Here is an 18624-nt window from a genome sequence, read left to right as displayed (position 1 = left end):
CAATACAAACTGATTCTCTGGTTCCTTATGGATATGTTGACGCCCCTCCGGTAGCAAAAGACGCATCTATTGGAGAGAAATTTGGCTTTTATAAACTTTCCCGCCAGTCGATTTAAGCTCGTGACGTCCTTACCGAAAAGGAAGAGTTGCTATTGTTTTGACGTGAATGACGTCGTAGCGTGGCCTCTGAGATTCGCGCGAAAACAATGAGTGTCGACGCACGCATTTTGTTTCTGAAATCGACCAGTGGTGGCGAAACCTGTATTTGGTTTGCTGAACTTATCTAGATTATAAAAGCTCCGATTTCGGTGCGGGTATTATCTGTCTGGCCAGAACGCCGTACCCTACTGATGAAGGTAAACTTCAATTCGTCCTCAGCGACCTTTTAAAAATCAGCGGGCCTTGTGTTTGCGACACGTGCTCTATATTTTCTACACCCTGGTAAATATTTGAATGAAATGCTCTCAATCGATCGTGGTGTCACTGAATTGCTGGTGTGGCGTCCATCGCATACCCAAAGCAAAAAAAAATAAAAAATAAAAAGAAACTGGTGATTTAGCGCATCTCTCCATCTTCTACAGGAACTGCACAAAGGAAAAAATGAACTGTGCTTCAACGAAGTGCACTGATCTGACAAGTCACAAAAGTGCTTTTCCTGAATTAATCAGAAGAATGCTGGACATGTCATTGATAACCCCTTGTCGGAAAATGTTTTCTGCCTACGCTTGCCATAAACCATAAATGAAAGTAGCGTTCGTCTTCCTGCACTGAACCGTCATTATGTAGTGCTCAGGCCTGGCGCTTAAATAGCATTCGCCGGAGGGAAGAACAGAGGAACAGTTCATGGTTAAAGAGAAAGAAAGACAGATGAAAGAGAGAAATTCACCGAAATGAGTCAAGGATTATATATAAACTATGTGCATACAAAGAGAAATATATAGAACGGAAAGGGGGGCACGCAATCACAAGGTAGTAAAGTGTTGCATCACAATGCAGTGACAGGAAGACACTGATGTCCGAAGACATGGTGCCAGTTCTCACGGACGAGGACAGAAAACGAGCCACACACCACGAATGCCAGCGCTCTTTGATCATGGCAGTTGGGAAACTCCGTTTCGAAACGCGACTAGTTCCAGTGGCCACTTCGTGGAGGTTAGGCAGATGGCAGCACCGCCTGTGAGCTGGGCTGGCAGCTATCTGTGCCGTCCTGCAACTTCTACTTCTGTACTATGTTCATGTTTTCAGCAACGCTGAGCAGTTCGTCTGAAAGTCGCACGTGACGCGACAGCCTATTAACCTTTAAGTCCTGGCACAATCTGACCACTGGATTTCAATACATAGTCCCTGTGGGAATTTTCAAATGAATATTAGTTTTTTAGCAAAGGAAATGACGCAGTAACTGTCTCACTATAGCTCGGTGGACAGCCGAACCGCGTCGTAAGGAAAGTGATGAAGGAAGGAGTGAAAGAATAAAGATAGAAAGAGGTGCCGTAGTGGAGGCCTCCGGTATAATTTCGACCACCTGGGGATCTTTAACGTGCACTGACATCGCACAGCACACGGGCGCCTTTTTGCGTTTCGCCTCCATCGGGGATTTTCTCATCCCACGAATCCTGGTGGTGCCTGACCATCACTCCAGGTGTCCAGCTTGCCCCCCCCTGTCTTCATCTGTTAGCACTGGTATACCATGTCTCATCGCGTTAAAAGAAACCAGCTAGCCCAGCTACTTGCACAGTGGGCCATTTATGCGCAAGAAGTTGTGTTCACGTGTGTATCCTTCTCAGGCCACCTTCCTCGCCTTGCCATTTCTCTCTGTACTTACGAGCGATAAGATATGCACAGCTTGAACCCACCCTCGTTCTGCCAGCGCCGCCGGTCGCCCTGTCCCTGGGCGCCAGCCTGGCGGGCGACGGTGTGCCGGGGGCGGCCGTGTCCTCTCGGTGGCTCTTCCACGTGAGCGTGGGCGATGCGGAGCGGGGGGCCGCCGCCGGCTCGGGCGCCACCGCCGTGGCTGCCGCGCCCCCGGCCACCCCTCCGCGCGTCTGGAACACCACGTTGAGCGGCGGGGCCTTCTCCACGTGCCGAAGCTGGACGTTGAGGAAGCTCGGCTTCTCCTCCTCTGTAGAACTGGCGCTCGCGGACGCGGCGTCCGACGACGATGACGACACCACCACGAACTCGTCCGAAGACCGCCGCCGCTCGGGGGCTGCTCCGATAGAGGGGGGAAGGAGGAGTTGCATTGTTTCGGAATCCACACGCAACTGTGCCGGTGGCCAAGAGCGGAGACATGCTGAACATTATATTTATTTATTTATTTATTTATTTATTTATTTACAAAACACTGCAGCCCAAGGGCCAATCAGAGTGGGCAATGTTACAAGAACAGCGAAGGGGATAACAACTGACAGTACGTCAAAAACTCAACGAATATAACACTCTACATAAGAATCTGACACACGCACGAAGGACGTGTAGGCAGTAAGGGGTAACAGCGGTGGCTCGAAAACAAGCACTGTCCAAGAATAAAAATGAAAAGGCGAAAAAAAGTGAAAAGAAAAAGAAAGCAAGGCGCAGACAGCCAGGTGCCAAGAAAAAGTTTCGTGATCCAACCGAATTTGATAATCACAAAAAAGACATGAAAAATGGATCGCGAGGAAATAAAGATACATGCCAGGAAAAAAATGCAAAAAACAATTAAGAGAGCACTAACTCAGATGACAGAAAACAGGCGCTCTTCAAAATCGGCAACATCAGGCGCGGCAAAGACTTGAGTTGGCAAGCTCATGTCCGGTGATCCCGTATGGCGTTAACGGATTTCTTTTACTGTATAGGGCTGAAAAACCACTTTGAGAAACTAAATGAGGGTGGGTTCCGCACAATGTTTGTTAGAAATATGCAGCCCGGCGGGTATGCTTCTGGGCCATGCAATGTTCGTTTTTCATTATCGCAGTTTTAAATTTCTCAGAGATGTGAGGAACTGTAATGTTCACAACACCGAGACTTCCGTTTCCAGAGGCGCCTACGGAGTCTCACATTATCTTCATAGAAACGTTCCCCTTGGGCTGTATGTAGTGCATGTTTCTGCGAAGACCGATAACAACTGCATTTTCCGTTTTTAACCTTTTCAACTGAAATGCTGATGCTGTGTTCATCCACCGTCAACATCTGCGACAAGCCTGAAAGACACAGCCTTTAATGACCGAAGAGGTTTTCTCCATCAACGGCTCAATCAAGCTCCTGATAAATCACGCGCTTCAGCAACACAACCACTGGTCTGATTTAGCTGTTTCCAATTTGTTACTTGCTCCTATAGTGCCAGCAACTCAAGCTCTGAAGTTCTATGAATCCCAGCTTCATAAACGCCAGAACTCCAGTTTATATATATATATATATATATATATATATATATATATATATATATATATATATATATATATATATATATATATATATATATATATATATATATATATATATATATATATATATATATATCAGTTGGTAAGAGCACCGGACGCGATATTCGGAGGTCGTGGGTTCGGATCCCACCGGCGGCATGGTTGTTTTTTCTGCTGCTTTATAAGTAATTTTCTTTAAGCGATTTATTAATCTAAGTATTATTATCCCACTGATAAGCATAACACATTAAAAAAAAATTAACGTTCCCCTATGCACCTTGGTTTCGGTGACTGTTGGCTCCCTTCATAAATTTGTCAAACGGGCCCCTCAGTTCCTTTAACTTGTCTGCTAATATATATATATATATATATATATATATATATATATATATATATATATATATATATATATATATATATATATATATATATATATATACATACGGCTATACCATCGGAATACCGCAGTATGGCGTACTTTTCCGCACCCACAACCTGCCATTAGGGCATATATATAATACCGCAGTATGGCGTACTTTTCCGCACCCAGGGCAGGTTGTGGGTGCGGGTGCGCCATACTGTGGGTGCGGGTGTGGGTGCGCCATACTGCGGTATTCCCCGATTTCTTGAAGTAAAGAAACCAACCCCGATGGTATAGCCCGTCTGTACATCTTCTACAAAAGACTACAAATAGAAACGGCAAGACGAGCCAACGCAGCTCCCTTTCTTCTCCCCAACTCGCCCCAGCGAACACTGAAGTCTAGTTCCAAAGCGCACAAGCCTACTCATATTCAAAAACGGTGGGCGCGAACATAAACCAACAGGCCCTTGCAGCATTTATATGGAGGAAGGCGCAGTGTATGCTAGCATGCGTGGTCCCAGGGCACTCATTTTATGTTTTGTGAATGACTGTGTACAAGGACACGACGGGAAAAAAATTGGAATTTCGTGGGGAACCAACATACGTGTGTAGTGAAACGATGTTTTTTTTTTCTGGTAGTAAGAATTTAGTGCCACCTCTGGAAAAGAGAAAGGGACAATGTCGAGCGGACGAGGAGGATAAGAGTAAGGCAACAAGCTGACAAAGAGAACATCTGCTTCTACAGTAAGGCTAACGGCAGCAGAGGCATTCAGTGCCACTGGGTGTCGCCCAGGAGGATCGGACATCCGGATAGATCTACACGACTCACCGACTTGGCGGGCTCATTGCTAAATCATTCACTGACAGAAATAAGCTTTCAGTACGCATTCGCAAGAAATAAACAAAGAGAAAGAAAGAGAAAGGAAGAAAGAAAGAAAGAAAGAAAGAAAGAAAGAAAGAAAGAAAGAAAGAAAGAAAGAAATAAGATGAAATTAACATGCCAGAGCAGACTACAGGGCTCCGCGATGCAATTTCTCGTCAAAGCGCCTCTGAGACGAGAGTGAGCTTCGTTTGCAGGCTATAGGCCACAGCTGCGCGAGACAGGCGGCACATTCAACCTCGAAGCTATACGGCTTCGTGTCACAGTTGTAGGCTAAATTTTTCTTATCAATCGAAAATATAATAAATATAGGGTTCTTGATAATAGGAACCCTATATGCTCTATAAAACGAATCCAGTGCTGTACAAACTAACCACAACAATAAAACACTCGGTTGACGAGCCCAGAGTTAGCACTGCCGAGACAGACACCGAGATCAAGTGAGAGCTCCACAAGAAACACACAACGGCAAACGAATAATGATCGCGTTCATATAGTAAATAGACGGCAGTTTCTAGGATGCAGCTGAGTGCTAGATATTCGCGCCAAACCACAACGGGAATATTAAACTCAGGTATGTTAAAATTCCTCAAGAATGACTACAGGTTACGGAAGACGCATACGTACAAGGGGAGCCAGACGTGGACGACGTGTTACATATAGCAGGCGCAGCTCCCTGCCCTTCTCCGAAACTCGGCAAAGTTTGACTACCCGAATGCGGAGACGCGGTCGTCGCGAAGATCGAGGTGGCGGGAGAGACCGAGGCCGGCGGGCGAGCGGGAGAGGAAAGACGGCCCGAAGATCAAAGGCTGATACGGAGACGGCGGCTGAATCGCTGCAGTGCGAGCACACACGGTGGGCGCAGCTATATAGGAGTATCAGTAGAGGACACGGCGAAATCTACACACGTGAAAGAATAAGCGGTCACAGCGGGGGGAGAGGGTAAGGAACATGGAAGGCCAAGGAAAGGGGGGGGGGGGGGGGAGAGAACCGAATAGGCGAACGCGCATTTCGGCGAGGAAGGAAGAAGCGGTCAGTTTGCGGAACGACCGAGCACAGGCTTACGAAGGAGGGGATAGGGTTGTTCTCCCCTGCTGGCCGGTTTGCGCATTGGGACGTAGTTCTAATATTCGTGTTCGGTCTTGTTCGAAATAATAAAAGAAAATGTAAAGAACGACAGACGCGTAGACTCCTTCCTGGTGATTCTTTCCTGGGCTGAGCGGCGAAATAAGCGATAGACATCGACTTTTGCTTTCTAACCCTTTATAACGGGTTTTTTAGAGCTGGATATAGACAGACCAGCTTCGAGCAAGCCCCCCTCCCTCCTGGTTTGTCACTTTCCCATGAGATATGACCACCAGAAAGCAACAAGCTTCTGGCTGGATATTCAGGAAAAACACAATGGCATTTTTTTCCCCGTAAACTACTGGCTATATCTGCTTGATTCGAAATGTCAGTATATGAAGAAAGAGATGATACGTTTAAAATCACAACCGCAAATAATTCAATGAAAATGTGATGCTTGGTCGAGGAAACTAAACGCCAAGGTCCGCACCAAGGTCTGTACCATGTAAGCATTACGAAGTAACTTCAGAGTGCGGTTTTACCCGCCGCATTACTACGTGCGCGTGCGCTGCCACTGCCAGAAGGGTAATGGTAAAGCAAGGTAATACAATCAACAACGTCGTAAGTCCATTCGCATATGATAACGCAGCAACTGATATCGACAGATAATGGCCGGTCATTTGAATGTTTTTCGATCAGCCAACAAAACTCACTGCCCGCGTATGTGAAAAATGCGATGAGTTAGTACACAGCGTAAGGGGCTTCCTTTTGATTGACATTACAAATTTGTTTCTGCTTCATATAGTATTAATTGATGTGAAGGCAGCGGCGTTATTTGTTTTTAATTTCCAGCCTTTCCAATCCGTTCATGGCATTCTGCGCGACCACATTAACCATTATGCTTACACTCGGCCGGTGACTCAGTACAGAGGTGACAGCCACGGCGAGAATGAACGGCGCCAGCTAAAGACCAACGGAGAGCAGCGCAAGGAAAAAGCAAAAACACAGACAGAGCCAGTCTGTAGCGCGGTCACGTAAGGAGAAATCTCAGTTAGCCCATAGTTTCTAGTTAGCTATACCTCCCCTTTTATGCCCTCGATATCGGCGTTAGTATCTTTTTTCTTTTCGTTTCCAAAAGAAAGCCAAAACGGCTGGCCCACGATACGGCCCTTGAGTGTGATGCCCTCACTCCGGCAGAATAGACCTGCGATAGGTTAGGTTTGCCGAGAGCAAACCAACAGCGCAACCCCGTCGAAACGCACGGCTGATGCCTGGATACGTGCTCCGTAGACGCAGCACCCTCTTCAGTTCACGCCTTTTGAATCACATGGCACAGTAGAAAGAATATGGAGAGAAGGATACCGGTTTCCTTTCTTCAGCATTGGCGCACTATCTATACGGTGAATTTGTGCTTCGTGTACCGTGAAATGGCTTGGCCGTGCGGCCAGAGCATCCGAACTCTTTAACAAGAGCCGCAGTACGTTAAAGAGGCTTCCAGGTGGTTCGGAAAATAGAACGATTGTACGGGGCAATGCGGCCACATTTGCGACCGTCGACGACTCTCATACAAAACTGCGCTTTGAGCTTTGCCGTGCAGCGTTAAATAGATCCGATCGGTGTCTGGTCGACGAGGGCAGTGCACTTTCAGGTCACGGATGCACGGTCCGCCGGGCAGCCATCACCACGGATTAGACAGAGCCCTCAACGCCTCTCCTGGGATATCCCTTGGCTAGGCTTGCTGCAAGCGCAGCATAAAAGCACAGGCATGCAGAGCCACAGCAGCGTATACTGCGGACAGCGTGTGCGAGCGTTTGTGGTTGGCTTTTGTCGGCGATATGTATAGTTGGATAGAGATGATCAAAGATGGGGCGAATTCCTCTTAAAGGAGGTCCTACGGCTAGTGGCATCTACCAACACAGCGCTGTGTTCGTCCTTGTTCGTCCTTCTTCTTTTCTGTCTTCTGTCTTCTTTTCCTTGGCTAAAAACGTGCCGTTGCGCTGAAGAACTATGAACTTCAATCAACAATACCAACTAGCCCAAGAACTAACTCTACTGAACTACCAATTGTCATTACAGCGGGTTAATCCTCTTGTACCGCTCTGAAAGCTCCGGTGTCTCGTTAGCAGGTGTAAAGGGGCAACCACGACAGTGTGACAATTGATCGACGAACGCACTCTAAACGTGAATACGCCTATATGGGAGTAAAAAGGGAGTAGGCTGTCTTTTGGAGGGCCGCCTTTGAGACACCTGCTGGAGGGCCTCCTTTGAGGGGCATCTGCCTCATCGTTCTTGAATTGTATCAGGCCATAGCTTTCTCAAGCACAACGTGGGAGCCCTTGTCAGCTCGGGAGCGTACTTTCAGTATAGAAACCAATTTTTTCGTAAACTACTCAAAAAATGATTTAAGAATATCTTCAAATCTTCACCGCTAAAGGACATCCGATTTTTCCGACCAAATTGGTGGCTCATATCTCAATCACGACTTGCGATCCAATATGGCCGGTGATGAATTAGGATTGATCGAAACCTCACGCTTCTCCATATCAGTCCGTAAGATTCGTGACTGCCATACGCAGTGTTTGGGGCTGTAGGTTTTACAACCTCCAATGATGGGAACCCGGCCTCGTAAACGGCACCGAATTGCGACGGTGGATACGACGTCTCATGAATAAGGTCGATCAAATCGATTCACATTGACGTAGCGACGTCCAACTGTGGGACAACGAAGAAGAGGGAGAGTGTGGATAAAAATACATGTGCGCGTCGTGCTTGAGCGACTACGCGCGAGCACTGAGGGGAGCACGGCTACAGTGTTGTACTTCTCGTTTACGCGGACTAGGAAAAACTCCAGTTTTCTTCCGCTTCTTACGTGAGTTTGATTTGTTGACTAGTATCCGCTTCTATCGTATCGGCACTCAAACGGCGTTTCACATGAATGCGACAGAAGTCGATTCCAGCCCAATTTTGGGGGGCAAACTTGCAAAAACGTCGTCGCGAAAGAGAGTAGAGGACGAGTCACGCCCTACCTTTTAACACCTGCCGTTCCCCTCGAAAAGTGGGTAGCAGTCGACTTCTGCCGCATACATGTAATTGCGGCTACCGAGGAAGGACGAATAATTCACATCGATTAGTAATGACTTTTGGTTAACGCCTTCACCTTCTAAAACTGTTTACAATGAGGGACGCCATAATGGAGGGCTTCGGGTTCGCTACGATCACCTACCGTTTTTATTATTTATTTACCTATTAACTGCGATGAACGCATGACAGTGTCTCTGAATAGGGGCTTTTTCATGATGAATTCATGCGCGAGGGAAACACGGCGGACGAACCGGAAGATACGGGCAGTCACTACCTACTCTAAACAGAAAGGAGTAAAAAAGGAGTAAAAGTGTCCTCGAGAGCACTCTCTTGCATAAAATGAAGTGCGTTAGAGGAGAGCTTGCTCCAATATGGGCGTATTCGTGTTCAGAGTGCACCATTCCTTCTGTGCCTTCTTGCCGTCCGTCGCTAAATTCATCGTGAAAATTTACCAACTCGTCCAGATTTCGGTATTAACGGGGGTTAATATTAATTAGTATTAACGGGGGTTCGGTATTAATGAGGTCGCACAGAGGCCCCGGTCGAACCATCCAACTTATGTTAGAAACGCAGCGCTTGCATTGTCAATAGTACTAGTCTGTGCTGAGAGGCGGGCTTTCTTGGCATTGTTTCGTGTTCGTCGTTCTGCTACAACGTGCACTCCGACCTACAAGTAGCGCAGGCGCCACCAGATTCAACGTCTTGTTCGAACGCGACCGCTCAGGCGGACACGGTAATCCTCTTTACACGTTGGACCAGCTGAATAGGACGTATACGGACCCCTTCGGGATCAACGCTGCAGGCTCGGGGACCTCTCGACGAGACGTCGCCGTCTGGCCTCCGCGTGGCAGCACATGGGACGCACGCTGGTCACGAAGCGCGCCTCGACAGCTGCGTCGATGGCGACGGGAAGAATAATGATGACAGAAGGTGCTGTGGCCCGACGGCTGCGCGGAGGTCCGGAGGTCCCGCGACCTCCAAGTCTCCCTCGCCTTCATCTCACCACGTGAGGAACTACAATCGTGCCGCGCTCGTGTCGTGCGGAAAGAAGGAAGAGGTTCACTGGCTACGAAGACTAGAGGGCAAAAAAAAAAAAGAGGGGGGGGGGGTGCTTATGCGTAGTGAAACATCGGCGTTTGTTTCGTACACCGCGGGATAAAGACACTTTTGCAACACAAGCAGCGCTGGCTGATTGCTTTCGAAGTATGTATACATGAGTGGAGAGATGGAGGCCATATGGATGGAACAATCATGGAACAATCCGACGGCCTCTGTAATGGAACGCACGCGATGAAGACACGTGAATGGGCTCGCAAACGTTTTCTATGCATATTGCTATAACGCGCGCGCGCAAACCGTGAGAGTACACTTACACGCACACGCTCTCTATATATATACGAGCGGATTGCTGAGAAGTTTCATCGTGAGTGTTTTTATAGCGGCGATGAGGCTGTATGCTCTTTGATGCGCCTCACGGCCTTTGTACGGCCAGTGACTGATTAATGACGGGACGCTATTACTCAAGCCTGTCTAGCTTGATCACGGCCCCATTTGGACGCCGCGCCCGGATAACAGAGCATTGTTCTCGTCAGTTTCACTCCTATAGTAACAACGGCCTGCATACGTATAGCTCGAGCGCGATGGGCTATTTCGCAGCACACACCGTTTCTTATATATACGCAACGCAGAGCGCTGAGTTTTCGGGAACACCGTCCGTCCGGTGGTTATCGCCGAACCCTTCAAACCTGTTCTCGCGGTCCTGTGGTGGGCGCTGAACGGGCAATACGAGCGCAAGATGCGAATACAAAAATAAACTAAAATAAAACGGCAATAAAGAAGAAAGGAGTTCCCAGTGAAAGATGCCTCTATTCTCTTCTCAGAGCGTCGACGCTCGCTCCGGGTACGCTGCCGGCAGGCGTTATCTAAGAGGAACGAGCTGCAAAAACGGCTCAACCTCAGGGATGAAAGGAGGAAAGGAAAAAAACAGAACAGAACCGAAAAACAGGATAGCTGCACCCGGGCTGCTACGGGGGATTGTCTGCTTTTCGTCGCTGCGTCTCTGCTTTTTAAGAGGCGTAATCTCAGCGCTGCACCCCTCCTCCCTTTTTCACTCTTTCTCTCTTTCACCTCCGTGCCCCAGTTATATACACGCCCTGGCCTTGTAGAGCTCCTCTATACATGTGGTGGTAATGTCCCCTTCCCCAGCTCCGCGTTCCCCGCGTTGTCTGAGCGCAACCAACTTTTCTCACGTGGGACGGATGCACGCCTGTGCTTTCTCTGCGATCTTTTTACTTTGTTTCCGTTCTAAACCGCTTGCCTTTTAGCGTAGAGTACATAGACGCGTGTGCGGTTCATCGGATCCAGGTGGTATTGGGGCAGCGAAGGCCTATCGTCCGTATCAAAGCGGGGCGTCATCAAAAACGTGTCGAGCGTGAAGACTCCGACGTCTGAGATACGTTCACGAAGTTATTAATTTCCTGGAGGATGTGTGCTGTGTTTATAACTCGTGCACTTGTTTCCTTAGAGGTACGTCAGCTGATAAAGCGTATCCATGGATGCCTGACATCAAAGTGATAAGTGAAAGAAGAAGACACGAAGAAAGACAAATGAAACAAATTATACAAGGATCGTTATCTAAAGATGCCATCTTTGCCGCACCCATACCACTGAGAAATTCCGGCACAGAACAAGCGAGATCATATACTATCCGGTAGACTGAGCTGGCTGAAAGCTCTCCGAAGTTACCGCGAAAACCTCGTATGCATCCCGCCGCGGTGGCTCAGTGGTTAGGGCGCTCGACTACTGATCCGGAGTTGCCGGGTTCGAACCCGACCGCGGCGGCTGAGTTTTTATGGAGGAAAAACGCTAAGGCGCCCGTGTGCTGTGCGATGTCAGTGCACGTTAAAGATCCCCAGGTGGTCGAAATTATTCCGGAGCCCTCCACTACGGCACCTCTTCTTCCTTTCTTCTTTCACTCCCTCCTTTATCCCTTCTCTTACGGCGCGGTTCAGGTGTCCAACGATATATGAGACAGAAACTGCGCCATTTCCTTTCCACAAAAACCAATTATTATTATTATCTTGCAGGCTTTCGTGAAAAAGGAAGCACGGAGTTCGCTCCGAGAAGCTTGGGAGGCTGAAGACATTTGCTTGCCCTGCATGCGTTCAGCGTGAAAGGTGGTGGTAGTGGTTTTATTAAAAATAATAGTAAAAAGGAAGGAAAAGATTTTTGCTAGCCCCGGCATCTGCCATCGATACTGAAGCACCTGAGCTGGGGCAGCGGAAATAAAGGACAGCAGGCAGAATGGAGAAATGAAATGAAAGAGGTGAGGGGACAGGAATAGAGGACAGGGGAAGAAGTAAGCGTGAAAGGGAACAGCGAGAAGTGATCAGGGATGGCACGTGGCACAGCGCTGGAGTTTTCTCCGAGTCCAGTGAATTTTGAAATACATCACACAAGCTTCGACGATACCTCTTGCCTTGTGGCGCTATCACCGCGTGGCGTAGCCTACCAATTTAAGAAAGGCAAAACGTCAAGAACAATCGCAACGTACTATTACAAACGACAATATGAAATTTTTTTGCGACCGAGGTTTGTAAGTCCTTGAAGAAAGCATCACTACGTGAGAATGGAGTTCTTTTCAATGGGGGGCATATATACATACACAATGGTATATATATATATATATATATATATATATATATATATATATATATATATATATATATATATATATATATATATATATATATATATATATATATATACACCTAGAAACACACGTTCAGCCTGCTGCTGCCACGTCGGCAAACTTCTTAACGATCACTGTAATTACACAATAAACTTTATCGCAGCTATTTTTCATCCTCTACTTTATATGCTCCTTTCCCTTTCCCCAATGCAGCGTAGCTAACCGGTACCTCCTGCTGGTTGGCCTTCCCCGCCTTTTGATCTCCACTCTTTCTTTCTTTCTCTGTGCAACGCAATTTGTAGTCTAACGTAATATAATATAACGTACCACGAATATAATCATGTAAACGCTTTCATTAGGTCTGCTCTCAAGCGATGAATGTAACAACGGAACTTCTCCAAATAGTAAACCTGGCCGCCGCGGTGGCTGAGTGGTTATGGCGCTCGGCTGCTGGCCCGAAAGACGCGGGTTCGATCCCGGCCGCTGCGGTCGGATTTCGATGGAGGCGAAATTCTAGAGGCCCGTGTACTGTGCGATGTCAGTGCACGTTAAAGAACCCCAGGTGGTCGAAATTTCCGGAGACCTTCACTACGGCGTCCCTCATAGCCTGAGTCGCTTTGGGACGTTCAACCCTCATAAACCAAACCAGACCAAACCAAATAGTAAACCAGAATAAAATCAGAACTATCTGTTCACCTCACTCTGTTCTTCTCCTACGAAACACCCACTGCACTATGAAGTAAAGGTGACGTGTTTCTATCTCCTTATGGATGGTGGTAAACTGTGAAGACGAAGATTTTTTGAACATTGAAAAAGAAAGCCAACGCGATTCTCTGAGAGTTCGCCCATTAAGTGAGCGCCGATGGTCGTGGCGTTGCTTGGGATCGTGAAGTCTACGTGGACAATCATCTGCTTTTAACAGGTGAGGGCGTAAATTCGCGAACTCCATGTAAGCTCTGGAAAAAAAAAGTGGGTCCGTGAAGCACCGATGTCATAAGAAATGAAATAATTGGTTTTGCCCACGAAGGAAGTTAAACACGAAAGGAGCTCGTAAGATGACGCAAGAATATCCAATTCTAAAACAACTCCTCTTTTAATGACCGCTTACGGATATAATAGCCCTGTGCGGTTCTCTACGGCGGACGAATCGGCGGCGGCGGAGAGTTCACCCTACGGAGTCAGAGACGACAGAGGCGGAATACAAAATGTGCCGTACAAGGAGTTTGCCGTTTCAGGGAAAACGAAAGCGATGACCTCGGTATAGAGCCAAGTATCAAGGCCAGGTCACCAAGGCTATACGAAAGCAAGAAACGCGAGTGTGGGACAAAAGGGAAAGTATACAGCTGAAGGCACTTCACGGACGCTTCGTGTACAGGTGTGTTCCTTCTGTGCAATCGGCACGCACAAATCGTACGTGACAGTCTGAGAGTGAGGAAAGTGAAGCACGGAGCTTACGCGTCGAAGAACTTTGAGGAAAACATAAGAACAAAGGAAAAAGAACGCGGCTGGCTTCAGTGTATAGATCGCTGCGAGGTTATAGGGCGATAAATTCGGTCATCGCGGACCAGAGCGCGGTTGAAGAATGCGAAGCGGGGGAGATCGTTTGCTTTGCAGTGTTCGCACGTAGTACGCACTTATATCGGTCATCGAACTATACGCGTGTAACTCTTCCTCTACAACAAAGTTTGCGCAGGAACGGCCGGAGAGCACGAGTGTTATCGGCAAACTGGGACAGTAAAAGTGACCCCGATTTCACTGATCTTCGTCGAACGCATTCAGAGTTCGGTAGATAGTGTGCTAATTTCGGCTTGCACGAGGTGTTGCTTCCCATATTTGTGTCCCTCGATGCATACTTTTGTTTTTGGTTTGCATAGGCAAGGTTTGGAGTATTTTTAACCCTTTTAGAAAAGGGGTTGTGCTCTTGACCGTGAGCCCACGGGATCGAAACGAAAAAGAAAAATCGCAGGGACGATAGTGCTGCTTACGTGCCCTTTACTCACATACGCTGGTTGCTGCCAGTCATCACCATCATCATCATTCTGACTACGCCCACTGCAGGGCAAAGGCCTCTCCCATGTCTCTCCGATTAACCCTGTCCTTTGCCAGCTGCGGCCACCATATGCCCGCATACTTTTTAATCTCATCCGCCCACCTAGGCTTCTGCCGCCCCCTGCTACGCTTGCCTTCTCTTGGAATCCACTCCCTTCGCATTACATTCCCTGCCCAAGCCCATTTCTTCTCTTGATTTCGACTAGGATGTCATTAACCCGCGTTTGTTCCCTCAGCCACACCACCCGCTTCCGGTCTTTTAGCGTTACACGTATTATTTTTATTCTATAGCTCGCTGTGTTTTTGTTAACTTAAGCTGAACCCTTTTTGTTAGCCTCCAAGTTTTTGCCCCGTAGCTCACGTGAGTACTGGTAAGATACAGCTGTTGTATACTTTTCTCTTGGGGGATATTAATATGTACAGTGCCATTCATGATCTGAGAGGACCTGCTATATGCGGTCCAGCCCATTCTTATTCTTCTAGTTATTTCCCTCTGATTATCTGAACCAGTGGCCACTACCAGCCCTAAGTAGACGTATTCTTTGAGCACTTCCAGCACCTCGCTACCAATTGTGAACTGCTGTTCCCATGTGAGACTGTTGAATATGACTTCGCTTTTATGCATATTAATTTTTAGACCCACCGTTCTGCTCTGCCTGTTTAACTCATTGATCATGCTTTGGCAATTCATCTCCTAAGTGACTCAGCAAGGCAATGTCATCAGCGAATCGCAGATCATTTAGGCATTCTACATTAACTCTTATCCCTACCTGTTCCAAATTCAGGCCTCGGAACACCTCCTATAAACAGGCGGGGATTAAACAAGAAACTACACTACGATGATTGCAACACTCCAGGCCCTGATAGTTTAGTAACAGAACAGATGACTAACGCATGCGCTCTCCATCACACGACCACCGCAACTGAAGCCCCAAACCCTACTTGTCATCTGAAAGCAAATGCCTACGCCTTTCAAAGCAATAAACCACCCACGACTTCGGCCTTGTTCATTGCACCAGAAACCATACACACACCGTACACACACAGCTCTTAGGCGGACACCCACGGCGTACACACTGCCCAACGTGTTCTTTTTTGTACGCGAGATGCACGAGGAGGTCGGCGTAACATTCGCCCGTACAAACGCAGCTTCACGCGCACCCTTGCCACGACTCGCCCACGGAACAAGGCGTAGCGCAAGCACGCCACGTGCACGCTACGCATGCGGCGTACACCTTCAATCCCACGCCGATACGCGCCTTTCACGCCGAGCTAACTCTTGTCCACACACGCACGCATACACGCGCGGCCGTCGAGCCTCTTGAAGGGTTCGACGACCGACCTTTCCTCCTCTACCCCGTCCTCCAACATGCCCCTCTCCCTCACCTCTCTCTCTCTCTTGCTGCTCAAGCGGGTGTTAGTTGCCAATGTGCACGCGCTTGCTTGCCCGTACTGCCAACCTCTTCGCATCCTTTCCCCACCTAACTTCCCTCCTCGCCAGGTAAATCATCTCCTCCCGGCGGTGGGTCAACTGGACAGTTCCGGTGCCAGGGACCGTTGCCGCTCGATCGGGTCGGCCTTCCCACGGCTAATGACATGCGCCGCTTTTTTTTCCCTCTCCTCCTACTTTATTTATTCTTATTGGTACTCTCCTTATACACTTGGTCTTTTAGTTTTTTTTTCTCTCCCTCTCTCTACGGCGAGCCTCTCTCTACGGCGAGCCGAAGGCCGTCCGGCGAGCACTCCCGGAACGCGATGAACTCCGTGGCTGGTCGGAAGGTGAGAAAGAACGCGCTCGCGATGTCGGGTCACCTTGCGCCATCGGAGCCGAGCACCTCGCGATTGCCGGGGGATAACGGCCAGAAGGCATGAATGGCTGCCGTAGGTGTGTTTGGGTTCGCGTCTTATTTTTTTCTCTCGCTCTGTCTATCCCTCTCTCGCTTCATTCTGCAGGAGTGAATAGAACGACAGAGGAGGCAGCCAAGCGCTTCAGTAGACGACTCTTTTGGGCTTAGTGAACCGGAGTTATTTGGTTGAAAGAGCGCGTAGGTTACAGGGCCGCGATATATATATATATATATATATATATATATATATATATATATATATATATATATATATATATATATATATATATATATATATATATATATATATGTATATATATATTCTCCGGACCACCCACAGATGTGAGAAGCAGCTAAACGAATCTTTAAGGAAACGAAGGAAACGAGGTAAGAGGGTACGTGCCGCCGACTTCCTCGATGACCAGGGTGTTGAGGCCGGTTATATCCGGAACATAAGTTAAAGCGGACAGCACTGGTTAAAACGGGACGCGGGAACGGACAACCCAAGCGCTGGCCTGCAATTAAGAATATGTTGCACGACAGCAGGAACGCACAGTGACTGCACGCAAATAGCCGAAGAAGAAACAGGGGGAACAGGGTTTAAAAACGCGAGGGAAAAAGGAAAATGTCTTAGCCGGTTCAGGTGCACATGCGGAATGCTCCTTGCTTCCTACTCGACATTCAAATACGTGATTTCTTTATCCCTCGGATTGTGGATTGAATGCCGATGAGATCCTGTTTCACTGACACTTTTTCTCGATAGGCAGAAGTTTCCACAACACAGGTGCATAGCGACGTCGTTAGAGCTGTCAATTAGATTTAAGGAGACAAATAAAGGTTCGTGTCACTCAACAGATGTGAACGCCTAAGCGCTCAGAGCGTACACTTAACTAGACAAATGAAAGGAAAAAATAAACAACGCAACGAGGCTACAAAGAGCTGTTTCGCTTAGCAAAATACGAATTTTACTTCACTAGGCATGCAAAGTAATGAAGGCCTTTAAAGACCAGTATCGCGACTGAGTCATCTATTCAGAAAGGCATGCCAAGCACATTTCTTGGAGAGTGGACGTTTGGAAACGTCGGTATTTCACAGTTATATAAACTGTAGCACAAAAAAGAAGTTTGACAGACGAGCATAGTAAACACAGCACTCGGTTTCCTGGCTGTGACCGTCGAAAGAGAAGTAATGAATGCTCTGAAAAATATTTTGTTGTTTTAATTTACGCTGGTTTAAAAATGAAATCATGCAGCATCACAAAGTTCAATTAACACGTTTTTTTTTCTTTTTTGGAGTTGACTTGGCTACGTGATAAATGTACATTATAGCAATGAACATGATCATGATACCGTATGCAAACAAAGTGGCAATATTGGTCATTTTGGCAACGAACAGTGGTCATACAACCACATATCCAAGTTCTCGCAAGAGATGCAGTGGGAGCCATTACAGGGCCCCACTTGTAGCGTTTACTGTTAAGAAAATTTTTACGCGCCAAACCAACACTACGGACACGCAGTTACCTGTAGCGGAAGGCTGCGGATTAATTTCGATCATACGCATGTATTGGTTTGGTTTGGTTTCGGTTTAGGTGGGTTTAACGTACCAAAGGGACTCAGGCTACGAGGGACGCCGTAGTGGAGGTCTACAAATAATTTAGACCACCCTGGGTTATTTAACGTGCACCGACATCGTACAGCACACTGGCCTCTAGCATTTCGCTTCCATCGAAATGCAACCGCCACGGTCGGGATCGAACCCGCGTCTTTCGGGTCAGCAGCCGAGCGCCATAAAGACTGATCCAACGCGGCGGCTCATCGGCCTGTTTTAACTTGCAACGAAATCTCGGTACGCAAGCGTATGTTCGTGCATTTCAGCTCCATCTAAACGTAGCCTCCGTGGCCGTGATCGAACCCATGAATTCGTGCTTAGTAGCCGAAAGCTCCAAGACTCTTTACTGCTCCTGCACGTGGGTGGTTTGAAAACGACATCATGCATCTCCCCTAACTGAGCAATTTAGCGTTTTTTAACGGCGTCCGCCCGTTTCAGTGTAATGGCGGGCACTGCTCGTTCTGGTGGCGAGAAAAGAACAAGCAGGAAAGCCGAGTCAAAGATGAGCTCAGCTAACGTCCAATCCAAGCGAATATGTCACCTTGTGCCCGTATTACCTCAATGGCATCCAGAAGGCATTGTGTTGCTCCGACACAAGAAATTGGAAAGATCGCTATAAAGCGAATTGCGTCGCCCTTATA

At 47.7% G+C, this 18624-nt stretch overlaps 1 protein-coding gene across 6 annotated transcripts in view; it reads right to left on the bottom strand.

The window, feature by feature from the left end:
* LOC144121069 (uncharacterized) overlaps window positions 1–18624 on the bottom strand; it is a 205302-nt gene that overhangs the window by 22376 nt on the left and 164302 nt on the right. For all 6 annotated transcript variants that reach the window (XM_077654010.1, XM_077654006.1, XM_077654008.1 and 3 more), the window contains one exon: window positions 1854–2206. In XM_077654010.1, coding sequence (XP_077510136.1) covers window positions 1854–2206 — 353 coding nt within the window. The remainder of the gene's footprint in view (window positions 1–1853; window positions 2207–18624) is intronic.

This window comes from Amblyomma americanum, chromosome 2, assembly GCF_052857255.1.
Source record: "Amblyomma americanum isolate KBUSLIRL-KWMA chromosome 2, ASM5285725v1, whole genome shotgun sequence".
NCBI classification, from domain to species: Eukaryota; Metazoa; Arthropoda; class Arachnida; order Ixodida; family Ixodidae; genus Amblyomma; species Amblyomma americanum.
The sequence above is the reverse complement of the archived record's forward strand: the minus strand, read 5'-3'. Positions and strand labels throughout refer to the sequence as shown.